This window comes from Aquarana catesbeiana, linkage group LG02, assembly GCF_042186555.1.
Source record: "Aquarana catesbeiana isolate 2022-GZ linkage group LG02, ASM4218655v1, whole genome shotgun sequence".
Lineage (NCBI taxonomy): Eukaryota > Metazoa > Chordata > Amphibia > Anura > Ranidae > Aquarana > Aquarana catesbeiana.
In genome coordinates this window covers 314,726,609-314,741,279 of record NC_133325.1, presented here as the reverse complement: position 1 = coordinate 314,741,279, position 14,671 = coordinate 314,726,609, and the positions used below count along the sequence as shown (strand labels likewise).

Sequence of the window (14,671 nt, the reverse complement as noted above, 5' to 3'; positions counted from 1 at the left end):
TATATATATATGCATTTTATAGTTGCCCCCCTACTTTTGTCCCTGTCCCCCCATGTGCCCCCCCTAAATTTGAAAGCTGGAGACGCCACTGATGGTGATGGCAGCATAATGTTGTGGGATGCTTTTCTTTGGTAGGGACAGGCAAGCTGGTCAGCGTTTATGGGAAGATGGATGGAGCCAAATACAGGGCAATCTTAGAAGAAAACCTGTTAGAGTCTGCAAAAGACTTTAGACTGGGGCAGAGGTTCACCTTCCAGCAGGACAACGACCCTAAACATACAGCCAGAGCTACAATGGAATGGTTTAGATCAAAGGATATTCATGTGCAGGGGCGTAACTAGAAATCACAGGGCCCCATAGCAAAATGTTGTATGCCCCCCCCCCCCCCCGCAAGCAGCCCCCCAAAAAAAATGAACTAATGCCATTGAACAACAGATTACTACACCCATGTAGCACAGTACCCAGGCAACAACTTATATTAATTTCGAACAACAAAATATGCAGTATACTGTAGAGACACCCCCTACCTCAGTGCAGACCCCCCAGCAGTACAGACACCCCTCAGTACAGACACACCCCAGCAGTGCAGACACCCCCCCTTAGTACAGACACCCCCCAGTGCAGACCCCCTTCAGTGCAGACACCCCCCTCAGCAGTACAGACACCCCCCCCAGTGCAGACCACCCCCCTCAGTACAGACACCCCCCAGTGCAGACCCCCCAGCATTACAGCCCCCCCTCAGTGCAGACACCCCCCTCACTGCAGACCCCCCTCAGTACAGACACCCCCCCTTAGTACAGACACCCCCCCAGTGCAGACACCCCAGCATTACAGACCCCCCTCAGTGCAGACACCCCCCTCAGTGCAGGACCCCCTCAGTGCAGGACCCCCCCAGGCAGTAGACACCCCCCAGTACAGACACCCCCCAGCATTACAGACCCCCTCTCAGTGCAGACACCCCCCTCACTGCAGACCCCCCCTAAGTGCAGACCCCCCTCAGTAGTACAGACCCCCCTCAGTACAGACACACCCCAGCAGTGCAGACACCCCCCCCTTAGTACAGACACCCCCCTAGTGCAGACCCCCCAGCAGTACAGACCCCCCTCAGTGCAGACACTCCCCTCAGCAGTACAGACACCCCCCTCAGTACAGACACCCCCCAGTGCAGACACCCCCAGCATTACAGACCCCCCTCAGTGCAGACACCCTCCTCACTGCAGACCCCCAGCATTAAAGACCCCCCTCAGTGCAGACACCCCCCCAGCATTACAGACCCCCCTCAGTGCAGACACCCCCCTCACTGCAGACCCCCCTCAGTGCAGACCCCCCTCAGTAGTACAGACCCCCCTCAGTACAGACACACCCCAGCAGTGCAGATACCCCCTTGGTACAGACACCCCCCCTAGTGCAGACCCCCCTTAGTGCAGGACCCCCCAGCAGTACAGACACCCCCCTCAGTACAGATACCCTCCCCAGTGCAGACCCCCCCAGCATTACAGACCCCGCTCAGTGCAGACACCCCCCTCACTGCAGACCCCCCCTCAGTACAGACAACCCCCCAGCAGTGCAGACACTCCCCTTAGTACAGACACCCCCCTAGTGCAGACCCCCCAGCATTACAGACCCCCCCTCAGTGCAGACACCCCCTTCAGTGCAGGACCCCCCCAGCAGGTTAGACACCCCCCAGTGCAGACCACCCCCCTCAGTACAGACATCCCCCTAGCATTACAGACTCCCCCTCAGTGCAAACACCCCTCAGTACAGACACCCCCCAGCAGTGCAGACACCCCCCTTTGTACAGGCACCCCCCTAGTGCAGACCCCTCCAGCATTGCAGACCCCCCTCAGTACAGACGCCCCCCCTACATACCTTAACCGCGCTGACAGTCTCCACTCTCCAGATACGGTGTGTGTGTCCCTCGAGCACAGGCTCCTCCTCCTCTGTGGCTGTAAACAGAGAGGAGGGGAGGAGGCTTCGGTCCGCTCCGCTGAGGGACACAGCAGCACCAGGCACAGCTAATCAGGGCAGCGAGCGGTGCGGCTGCTGCTACCCAAGGGTGACTGTCACCCCTCTGGCGGGCCGCGGGTGTCACCCGGTGCTGCCCGCACCGCCTTGCAATGTCACTCACTGGGCCCCACTCGGCTGCGGGCCCCATAGCGCCCGCATGTTTCACTATGGCGGTAGTTCCGCCACTGTTCATGTGTTAGAATGGTCCAGTCAAAGTCCAGACCTGAATCCAATTAAGAATCCGTGGCAAGACTTAAAAATTGCTTTTCACAAATGCTCTCCGTCCAGTCTGACAGAGTTTGAGCTATTTTGCAGAGAAGAATGGGCAAAAATTTCACTCTCTAGATGTGCAAAGCTGGTAGAAACATACCCTAATAGACTTGCAGCTGTAAATGTAGTGAAAGGTGGTTTTACAAAGTATTGACTCAGGGGGGCTGAATACAAATGCACGCCACACTTTTCACATATTTATTTGTAAAAAAATTGTAATTTGTCTCTCACATAAAATCCCAATAAAATACATTTATGTTGTTGTTTGTAACATGACAAAATGTGGAAAATTTCAAGGGGTAGGAATACTTTTTTAAGGCACTGTAAAACGTATGTAGGGAGATTTGTTTCATCTCTGTGTATCATCTGAGGCTATTCACTTCACTGGGTATACAGTATGTGAGGGTTTACAACCACTTTAACCCTATTTTCTACAGTTTTTCTGGTAAAAGTAAAACATGACTAAAATTCTAGTTACTGGCAAACAGTCTATTTCCCATATGTAATAACTGTGCACAGCTATATTGATGATATATTGTGTTTGCCTTTATTCCCCCAAATTTACCAATATATGCATTCTTTTAAATAGCTCCTTCTGGTGTAATACAGTTACTTAATTAACTACTAATGCAGTCCAGTGAAGGCTGAAACTGTGCTAAAGACAGAATTACTACGCAGTTTATCTAAACCGTGTTTTATGCACAGTATAACTAAATGCAAATAATTTTTTTTTACGTTTTGGATAGAGTGCAGAGAGATTAGAACATGTCAGTTTTTATTGCTGTCTGTGCCCCTGTTAGGGTGATTCACCCTCTCTATTTGTCTTGTTTACCATTATCATTGAAAGTGAAAGAAAATCCCAAATTTTGGGTTGTCCCCAGAAAAGTAATAGAGGGGAAATCTTCCAATGGGGACACTAGTTCTGGGGACCTGGGGGTCCCCAAGGAATTTTCTTAATTTTCAGGGATTTTCTCTCACTTCCTGTTTAGCCATGGGACAGGAAGTGAAGGGAAATCTCCGCATTGGGACAAATGCGAAAAAAAACTGACAGGTGATAACCCTCCCTTGCTCTATCCACAATGAAAAAAAAGTTTTGCCTATAGTTCTACTTTAACCACTTGCCGACCGCCTAACGCACATATACGGCGGCAGAATGGCACGGGCAGGCAGAATCACGTACCTGTACGTGATCTGCCTCCCGCGGGCGGGGGGTCCGATCGGACCCCCCCCCGGTGCCAGCGGCGGTCGGCATTTGACTGGGAGCGTCGGGAGGCGAGGGGGAGACCATCCGATCGTGGCCCCCCCTCGCGATCTCTCCCAGCCAATCGGAATCCTCCCCTGCCTGTGTGTAGTTTCACACAGGCAGAGGATGTGATGTCATCTCTCCTCGGCTTGGCAGTTTCCGTCCCAGCGCCGAGGAGAGAAGACATGTAAGTGCACAACACACACACACAGTAGAACATGCCAGGCATACTTTACACCCCCGATCCCCCCCCGATCGCCCCCCGATCCCTCCCCAATCACCCCCCCCCCCCGTCACAAACTGACAGCAAGCAGTATTTTTTTTTTTTTCTGATTACTGCATGGTGTCAGTTTGTGACAGTTACAGTGTTAGGGCAGTGAGTATTACCCCCCTTTAGGTCTAGGATACCCCCCTAACCCCCCCTAATAAAGTTTTAACCCCTTGATCACCCCCTGTCACCAGTGTCGCTAAGCGATCATTTTTCTGATCGCTGTATTAGTGTCGCTGGTGACGCTAGTTAGGGAGGTAAATATTTAGGTTCGCCGTCAGCGTTTTATAGCGACAGGGACCCCCATATAATACCTAATAAATGTTTTAACCCCTTGATGGCCCCCTAGTTAACCCTTTCACCACTGATCACCGTATAACCGTTACGGGTGACGCTGGTTAGTTCGTTTATTTTTTATAGTGTCAGGGCACCCGCCGTTTATTACCTAATAAAGGTTTAGCCCCCTGATCGCCCGGCGGTGATATGCGTCGCCCCAGGCAGCGTCAGATTAGCGCCAGTACCGCTAACACCCACGCACGCAGCATACGCCTCCCTTAGTGGTATAGTATCTGTACGGATCAATATCTGATCCGATCAGATCTATACTAGTGTCCCCAGCAGTTTAGGGTTCCCAAAAACGCAGTGTTAGCGGGATCAGCCCAGATACCCGCTAGCACCTGCGTTTTTCCCCTCTGCCCGGCCCAGCCCAAGTGCAGTATCGATCGATCACTGTCACTTACAAAACACTAAACGCATAACTGCAGCGTTCACAGAGTCAGGCCTGATCCCTGCGATCGCTAACAGTTTTCTTGGTAGCGTTTTGGTGAACTGGCAAGCACCAGCCCCAGGCAGCGTCAGATTGGCGCCAGTACCGCTAACACCCACGCACGCACCGTACACCTCCCTTAGTGGTATAGTATCTGATTGGATCAATATCTGATCTGATCAGATCTATACTAGCGTCCCCAGCAGTTTAGGGTTCCCACAAACGCAGTGTTAGCGGGATCAGCCCAGATACCTGCTAGCACCTGCGTTTTGCCCCTCCGCCCGGCCCAGCCCAGCCCACCCAAGTGCAGTATCGATCGATCACTGACACTTACAAAACACTAAACGCATAACTGCAGCGTTCGCAGAGTCAGGCCTGATCCCTGCGATCGCTAACAGTTTTTTTTGGTAGCGTTTGGTGAACTGGCAAGCACCAGCCCCAGGCAGCGTCAGGTTAGCGCCAGTACCGCTAACACCCACACACGCACCGTACACCTCCCTTAGTGGTATAGTATCTGATCGGATCAATATCTGATCTGATCAGATCTATACTAGCGTCCCCAGCAGTTTAGGGTTCCCACAAACGCAGTGTTAGCGGGATCAGCCCAGATACCTGCTAGCACCTGCATTTTGCCCCTCCGCCCGGCCCAGCCCAGCCCACCCAAGTGCAGTATCGATCGATCACTGACACTTACAAAACACTAAACGCATAACTGCAGCGTTCGCAGAGTCAGGCCTGATCCCTGCGATCGCTAACAGTTTTTTTGGTAGCGTTTTGGTGAACTGGCAAGCACCAGCGGCCTAGTACACCCTGGTCGTAGTCAAACCCGCACTGCAGTAACACTTGGTGACGTGGCGAGTCCCATAAGTGCAGTTCAAGCTGGTGAGGTGGCAAGCACAAGTAGTGTCCCGCTGCCACCAAAAAGACAAACACAGGCCCGTCGTGCCCATAATGCCCTTCCTGCTGCATTCGCCAATCCTAATTGGGAACCCACCGCTTCTGCAGCGCCCGTACTTCCCCCATTCACATCCCCAACCAAATGCAGTCGGCTGCATGAGAGGCATTTTCTTTATGTCCTCCCGAGTACCCCTACCCAACGAACCCCCAAAAAAGATGTCGTGTCTGCAGCAAGCGCGGATATAGGCGTGACACCCGCTATTATTGTCCCTCCTGTCCTGACAATCCTGGTCTTTGCATTGGTGAATGTATTGAACGCTACCATTCACTAGTTGAGTATTAGCGTAGGGTACAGCATTGCACAGACTAGGCACACTTTTACAGGGTCTCCCAAGATGCCATCGCATTTTGAGAGACCCGAACCTGGAACCGGTTACAGTTATAAAAGTTAGTTACAAAAAAAAGTGTAAAAAAAAAAAAAAAACACAAACAAAAATATAAAATAAAAAAAAAAATAGTTGTCGTTTTATTGTTCTCTCTCTCTCTATTCTCTCTCTATTGTTCTGCTCTTTTTTACTGTATTCTATTCTGCAATGTTTTATTGTTGTTATGTTTTATCATGCTTGCTTTTCAGATATGCAATTTTTTATACCTTACCGTTTACTGTGCTTTATTGTTAACCAATTTTTTGTCTTCAGGTACGCCATTCACGACTTTGAGTGGTTATACCAGAATGATGCCTGCAGGTTTAGGTATCATCTTGGTATCATTCTTTTCAGCCAGCGATCGGCTTTCATGTAAAAGCAATCCTAGCAGCTAATTAGCCTCTAGACTGCTTTTACAAGCAGTGGGAGGGAATGCCCCCCCCCCCACCGTCTTCCGTGTTTTTCTCTGGCTCTCCTGTCTCAACAGGGAACCTGAGAATGCAGCCGGTGATTCAGCCAGCTGACCATAGAGCTGATCAGAGACCAGAGTGGCTCCAAACATCTCTATGGCCTAAGAAACCGGAAGCTACGAGCATTTTATGACTTAGATTTCGCCGGATGTAAACAGCGCCATTGGGAAATTGGGAAAGCATTTTATCACACCGATCTTGGTGTGGTCAGATGCTTTGAGGGCAGAGGAGAAATCTAGGGTCTAATAGACCCCAATTTTTGCAAAAAAGAGTACCTGTCACTACCTATTGCTATGATAGGGGATATTTACATTCCCTGAGATAACAATAAAAATGATTTAAAAAAAAAAAAAATGAAAGGAACAGTTTAAAAATAAGATAAAAAAATAATAATAATAAAGAAAAAAAAAAAAAAAAAAAAAAAAAAAAAAAGCACCCCTGTCCCCCCTGCTCTCGCGCTAAGGCGAACGCAAGCGTCGGTCTGGCGTCAAATGTAAACAGCAATTGCACCATGCATGTGAGGTATCACCGCGAACGTCAGATCGAGGGCAGTAATTTTAGCAGTAGACCTCCTCTGTAAATCTAAAGTGGTAACCTGTAAAGGCTTTTAAAGGCTTTTAAAAATGTATTTAGTTTGTCGCCACTGCACGTTTGTGCGCAATTTTAAAGCATGTCATGTTTGGTATCCATGTACTCGGCCTAAGATCATCTTTTTTATTTCATCAAACATTTGGGCAATATAGTGTGTTTTAGTGCATTAAAATTTAAAAAAGTGTGTTTTTTCCCCCAAAAATGCGTTTGAAAAATCGCTGCGCAAATACTGTGTGAAAAAAAAAAATGAAACACCCACCATTTTAATCTGTAGGGCATTTGCTTTAAAAAAATATATAATGTTTGGGGGTTCAAAGTAATTTACTTGCAAAAAAAAAATATTTTTTTATGTAATCAAAAAGTGTCAGAAAGGGCTTTGTCTTCAAGTGGTTAGAAGAGTGGGTGATGTGTGACATAAGCTTCTAGATGTTGTGCATAAAATGCCAGGACAGTTCAAAACCCCCCCAAATGACCCCATTTTGGAAAGTAGACACCCCAAGCTATTTGCTGAGAGGCATGTCGAGTCCATGGAATATTTTATATTGTGACACAAGTTGCGGGAAAGAGACAATTTTTTATTTTTTTTATTTTTTTTGCGCAAAGTTGTCACTAAATGATATATTGCTCAAACATGCCATGGGAATATGTGAAATTACACCCCAAAATACATTCTGTTGCTTCTCCTGAGTACGGGGATACCACATGTGTGAGACTTTTTGGGAGCCTAGCCGCGTACGGGACCCCGAAAACCAAGCACCGCCTTCAGGCTTTCTAAGGCCGTAAATTTTTGATTTCACTCTTCACTGCCTATCACAGTCTCGGAGGCCATGGAATGCCCAGGTGGCAAAAAAACCCCCCAAATGACCCCATTTTGGAAAGTAGACACCCAAAGCTATTTGCTGAGCGGTATAGTGAGTATTTTGCAGACCTCACTTTTTGTCACAAAGTTTTGAAAATTGAAAAAAGAAAAAAAAATTTTTTTTTTCTCGTCTTTCTTTATTTTCAAAAACAAATGAGAGCTGCAAAATACTCACCATGCCTCTCAGCAAATAGCTTGGGGTGTCTACTTTCCAAAATGGGGTCATTTGGGGGGGGGGTTTGTGCCACCTGGGCATTCCATGGCCTCCGAAACTGCGATAGGTAGTGAGGAGTAAAATCAAAAATGTACGCCCTTAGAAATCCTGAAGGCAGTGATTGGTTTTCGGGGCCCCGTACACGGCTAGGCTCCCAAAAAGTCCCACACATGTGCTATCCCTGTACTCAGGAGAAGCAGCTAAATGTATTTTGGGGTGCAATTCCACATATGCCCATGGCCTGTGTGAGCAATATATCATTTAGTGACAACTTTGTGCAAAAAAAAAATAAAAAATTTGTCACTTTCCCGCAACTTGTGTCAAAATATAAAACATTCCATGGACTCAACATGCCTCAAAGCAAATAGCTTGGGGTGTCTACTTTCCAAAATGGGGTCATTTGGGGGGGTTTTATGCCATCTGGGCATTTTATGGCCTTCAAAACTGTGATAGGTAGTGAGGAGTGCAATTCCACATATGCCCATGGCCTGTGTGAGCAATATATCATTTAGTGACAACTTTTTGTAATTTTTTTTTTTTGTCATTATTCAATCACTTGGGACAAAAAAAATGAATATTCAATGGGCTCAACATGCCTCTCAGCAAATTCCTTGGGGTGTCTACTTTCCAAAATGGGGTCATTTGTGGGGGTTTTGTACTGCCCTGCCATTTTAGCACCTCAAGAAACGACATAGGCAGTCATAAATTAAAGGCTGTGTAAATTCCAGAAAATGTACCCTAGTTTGTAGGCGCTATAACTTTTGCGCAAACCAATAAATATACACTTATTGACATTTTTTCTACCAAAGACATGTGGCCGAATACATTTTGGCCTAAATGTATGACTAAAATTGAGTTTATTGGATTTTTTTTAGAACAAAAAGTAGAAAATATCATTTTTTTTCAAAATTTTCGGTCTTTTTCCGTGTATAGCGCAAAAAATAAAAACGGCAGAGGTGATCAAATACCATCAAAAGAAAGCTCTATTTGTGGGAAGAAAAGGACGCAAATTTCGTTTGGGTACAGCATTGCATGACCGCGCAATTAGCAGTTAAAGCGACGCAGTGCCGAATTGTAAAAAGTGCTCTGGTCAGGAAGGGGGTAAAACCTTCCGGGGCTGAAGTGGTTAAATGAAAGGGTCCTTTGTAGCCAGAATTCATAAGTATCATTTCAGTCAAAGGTTTACAGGCTAATATGCCAACAACCAACTGCCACACATAGACCTGTGCTGCATGGAAAAAGGGCAGACCACTGTACTATAGCTGGAAGTAAAGATTATTGTTATATCACAAAATAAAACATATGTATTTGTAATATGGGCACAAAAGGGGCATAGCCTTTCATGTTAAATAATTACCGAAGTATTAAAGCGTATCTAACCCCCCCCAAAAAAAACAATCTTAAGCAGCTTATCATTCCTTAGATGTGGTGGTTGCATTAGTTTTCTTTTGTAGGCTTTTTTACCTTTATTTTCACCTAGTGATCCAGATTTATTTATTTTTCAATGACCAAGCTGTCTAGCAAAAGCTGCAGTTAGAGGGTTGAGACAAACCATTTAACACTGACAGGGGTGCTTACAATGATTTATTTATTTATGTAAAACATTTATCCCAAATGGAAAAGTAAAACTTGCTGTAACTGCTTAAAAAGCTAGCTGAGGTTTGACTTTAATTTGTTAGTCAGTTGCAGTATGTAAAGGCCATCTAAATCTATCAGTCCATATAACACTAACCTCTCCACAGGGTGACAATGCTGCTGTCCAAGGGTGGTTATGGTTACATTGCCCCTCTATAGAAAGAATGGAGGAGTGAGTGTAACCACCCTATGACAGGAAGCATGTTACTAGCTAGATCACCAGTTGAAAATAAAAGAAAAAAGGTTGGAAAAAAAGACATTTAATGTAATGCCACCACATTTAATAGTTAGAAAGTTTAAATATAACATTTCATTTCTAGATTTAGATAAGCTTTAGAAGAAAAGTTTTCACTCTCACTTCAGGAACACAGATCAGAGTCCATTAACACCCATTTGCAGGACTCAGATTGAGGCTATTTTCTGCTATTGGCAATGACATGAATGTTGTGCTTAATTTCTTTTCTAGTTTAAACTGAACATCCCCCCCCTTTCAGGATATTGTTATGGGAAGAAAAGGGGGTTTATGTATGAACAGTTCACCGAATGTATGACACACACATCCACTCAGCTGCAACAATGCCTGCTATATTGTATGTTATAGAACTGTCTCAGATGATCAAAGCACTATCTAGTGGCCAAAATGCAGTTTTTCTTTTTAAAGCAGAGCTCCACCTTAAAGTGGAAGTTCAGCTTTAGGCCCCTATCACACTGGGGCGATTTGCAGGCACTATTGCGCTAATAATAGCGCCTGCAAACCGACCTGAAACAGCCGCTGCTGTCTCTCCAGTGTGAAAGCCCCGAGGGCTTTCATACTGGGGCGGTGCACTAGCAGGACGGGAAAAAAAGTCCTGCTAGCAGCATCTTCGTAGCGGTGAAGGAGCGGTGTATACACTGCTCCTTCACCGCTCCTGCCCATTGAAATCAATGGGACAGCGCGGCTATACTGCTGGCAAAGCGCCTCTGCAGAGGTGCTTTGCAGTGGTTTTTAACCCTTTCTTGGCCACTAGCGGGGGGTAAAACCGCCCCAATAGCGGCCGCATACCGACGGTAAAGTGCTGCTAACAATAGCGGCGCTTTACTGCCGACGCCGCCCCCACCCCAGTGTGAAAGGGGCCTAAAGGACTTGTTCCCCGCTCCTCTTCAACAATTGGCACTTTTGAGGAGCGGGGAGGGAACAGGTACCCGATTTTGACAGGTACCCGCTTCCCACTTCCATTCCGACCGCCGCAAACTAAAGTTCTCCTCCCTGCCTCCCCCCTGTAATGCATCCACCATTCATGATGGGCAGCACGCACGCAAATGTGAAGCTGCAAGCTGTCACAGCCGGGTGCCCATAGTGAAGATGCCGGCAGACAGCGGGTGAGACCGACTGGGGTGAGCACACTGCTGGATTATGGGACAGGTGAGTGGCTACTTTTTTTTTAGTTTTTGTAGCTGCTGACTTTTATTTTTTTCACAGGTGACTGGAACTCCGCTTTAAGAATCTGTCTGTATAGAAATGAATTTTAGCCACTAGATGGCGCTTCTATATCATGTATAACATAAAATACTGCAAGCTTTGTTGTAGCTGAGTGGATATGTGTTGACCAAATTAATACAAATGAATAAATGTTATTTATTTTCACATATCTTAACATCATACTTTGTTACTAAATGGTCCCTTTTATAGGCTTCTTAGTTCATTATAAACATGCAGTAACAGTAAAGCTTTTTTTTATGTAATGTTTACATTATTTTTTACATAGTAGGGATTCCTGCACAATGCTTATTGTTTTGTGTAAACATTTCTAATGCAGCTATGCAACAGTGAGGAATTCTGGGAAAAAATCAAACCAATGCCGGAGATAAATATTAGTGCTGTTAGAAGAAAAGGTGGCTCAGCTTCAGTGAAGACCATCAAAGTAATACCGAAAACTGGACGTCCTGTCTGGATGCACAGAAGGAGGAACACTTTGTTTTAGAAGACCAAGCAAAGCTAATATTATTAATTATATTGCAAAAGACTCTATATGTATGCAAATGTAGCTTATGAAAACATAAAATTAGAAGATTGCTTACTTACAGTGCATATACCATGTTGAGTCTGTATGAGCTGGTAGTGTAGCCACCTCATCCACCTATGGTTTGACATTTATAATGTGGACACTGAAAGCTCATTTTCCTTTTTTGTTTTTTGTTGTCCTTTTTCATTTTTTTTTGTGGTATTGTCATACCTCCCAACTTTTTGAGATGGGAATGAGGGACACCTATTAGCAAAAGTATGTATGCATTGGACACTGGATAATTATACAAAATAATGATTAGTTAAACCCACAAGTGCTTTTTTAACCACTACTATTCCTTTATACTGGCTTTGGAAATTTACAAATGCAATCATTTAGAAATTGGAGGAAAGGTTTAGCACTGAGAAATACTTTTTGAAAGAGAAAAAAGTGCATTTTATATACAACTATATAGATCAGACCAAAATGAGGGACAAATGAGGAGGGACAGAGGTACATTGTTCCAAATCAGGGACAGTCCCTCGAAATCAGGGACATTTGGGAGCTATGGTATTGTACACTGACTGCTATTTGTGTGTAAAGCTCAATTGGAATATGCAAGTCAGCCATTCAGATCAATCTAAAAATATTGTTAATCTGGGATTACCAGCTAAAAGCAAATATTTATGTGGAAAAGTTTTTGAAAATTATCACTTTCTGTAATGATATTCTGCAGGTAACGTGTCTTGGCTTTCCAGTCAGTAGGAGACCTTTTGGAATTTCTGACTGCCCTTTGATTCTGCACCAACAGTTACATTACCAAGTCACAGATATTTAACTGTCTGCTGCATTACTTATTACTGACTAATTTATGGTAATAGAGAAAAAGAAGTGGAAGAAAAATGACAAATAGATTACTGTATGACATTAAATTTGTTGTCTAATAATTACATCTATAATGCCTAAAATTCTTGAAGTCACTAATTTCCTGCATACACCAGGCGTGAAGTGCCAGAAAAGAGGGACTGTACACACAGGAGGACATCTGCACTCCAACACATACAGCTTATACCCTAACATCTATTGCCAACAATAGGATTTTTATAACAGCTTACCTGTAAAATCCTTTTCTTTGAAGTACATCACGGGACACAGAGCCATAGTAGTTACTCTGCGGGTTATAGGCCACCTTCAGGTGATGGACACTGGCACGCCCTAAATTAAAAAGTGCACTCCCTATATAACTCCTCCCACTGGTGGGAGTACCTCAGTTTTGTAGCACAGCAATAGACGTGTATACCAAAGAAGGGAGGGACCTCTGTGTCCTGTGATATACTTCAAAGAAAAGGATTTTACAGGTAAGCTGTTATAAAAATCCTATTTTCATATATCATACATCACGGGACACAGAGCCATAGTAGTTACTATGTGGGATGTCCCATAGCAATGCCAACTGAAGGGAGGGAGACACAACAAAAGTAGAGCACCAAATGACTAGAGAACTCATACTGCAGCCTGCAGTACATAGCGCCCAAAGGCGATATCCTCATGATCTACTAGACATAATCTGGTAAATGTATGTACTGAAGACCAAGTTGCGGCCTTGCAGATCTGAGCCATGGAGTCTTGGTGATGCACTACCCAAGAAGCACTAACAGCCCTGGAGAAGTGTGCTTTAATATGAAAAGGAGGAATTTTCCTCTTTAAACCATAAGTTTGAACAATCACTTGACGAATCCATTTTGATATAGTAGATTTCGACGCTGCCTGTCCTCTTTTTAGGACCGTCTGACAACACAAATAAAACATCTGTTTTATGAATCTGAGCGGTCATTTTCAAATAGACCTTGACTGCTCTCACCACATAAAGAGAATGTAGTGACCTTCTTCCATAGAACAAGGTTCTGGAAAAAATTAAGGCAGAACAATGTCCTGGTTAAAATGAAAAACCGATACTACTTTCGGTAGGAATACAGGATGAGGCTGCAATACAACCTCATCCTTAAGAATAACCAATATGGCTCTTTACAAGAAAGAGCAGCCAACTCTGATACTCTTCCTGCAGAAGATATGGCAATCAAGAAAATTATTTTTCCTCGTCAAGAGGACCAAGGGAATATCTCGTATTGGCTCAAAAGGCTGCTACTGTAAAGCCGACAGGACTAACTTAAGTCCCAAGGGTTCAGGGGAGACCTAACTGGAGGATTAATCCGGATTACCCCCTGAATAAAGTTACGAACCAGAGAGTGTGAAGCAAGTGATCTTAGAAAAAAACACAGATAAGGCCGATATCTGGCCTTTGATAGCACTCAAGGCCAGCTTCATTTCTAATCCTATCTGTAGGAATACAAGGATCCTACCTGTTGACTAGTTCTGTATTTTGTGCATACACCTCAATCATTGTAGTAGTATGGACATATACATATCTAGATCTGAGAGATCTTACAACAAAGAGGTAGTTCGTTCCGCAATACACATTTATTAATAGGGTTACATAATCTATACAAAGTACACACCCAACAGTATTTACAACACAATGTACAGTGTAGGTCTCCTGGCTTACATGGTATTTACAAATTACCCACAACACCCATATTTACAGTACAGTATAAAATACAAGTATGTTAGATTACCTGTTAACTTCAGGTCAGCCCATGGTGACTGCTGTCTGTTCCCACACCAAAAAGTGAGTAAGCTTGGTCACAAAGCATTATATCCCCCCCCTCCTTTCTGTAGTGTGGCTAATATAATTCTCCCTAATTGGTCACTGTACCTAGTAAATGTATATTGGGCACAGCCTGATTGGATGAGTCAAAGAAGGCTATTGTTTACTACCCAGGGAAGATGTTCTCAGGGAGAACAAAAGGCCAACCTTTGAAGTTGAACTAATTACAATAACACCAACACAACACTCAGTATTTTAAATATATTTCCCTCTAACTGAAATATATTTCTAATTACAATATTTTACAGCGATTAATGGATATTTCACATAAACTTATAAGGCAACAGATGGCCCCTTGTGGCCAGTTGAGAATATGAGA

The 14,671-nt window shown here is 44.6% G+C and overlaps 1 protein-coding gene across 1 annotated transcript in view; it reads left to right on the top strand.

The window, feature by feature from the left end:
• LOC141127875 (F-box only protein 36-like) overlaps positions 1-13,969 on the top strand; it is a 61,957-nt gene extending 47,988 nt beyond the window's left edge. The window contains exon 4 of the mRNA XM_073614733.1: positions 11,442-13,969. Within this exon, the coding sequence (XP_073470834.1) occupies positions 11,442-11,606 (165 nt within the window). The 3' untranslated portion in view covers positions 11,607-13,969. The remainder of the gene's footprint in view (positions 1-11,441) is intronic.
• The last annotated feature ends 702 nt before the right edge of the window (positions 13,970-14,671 follow it).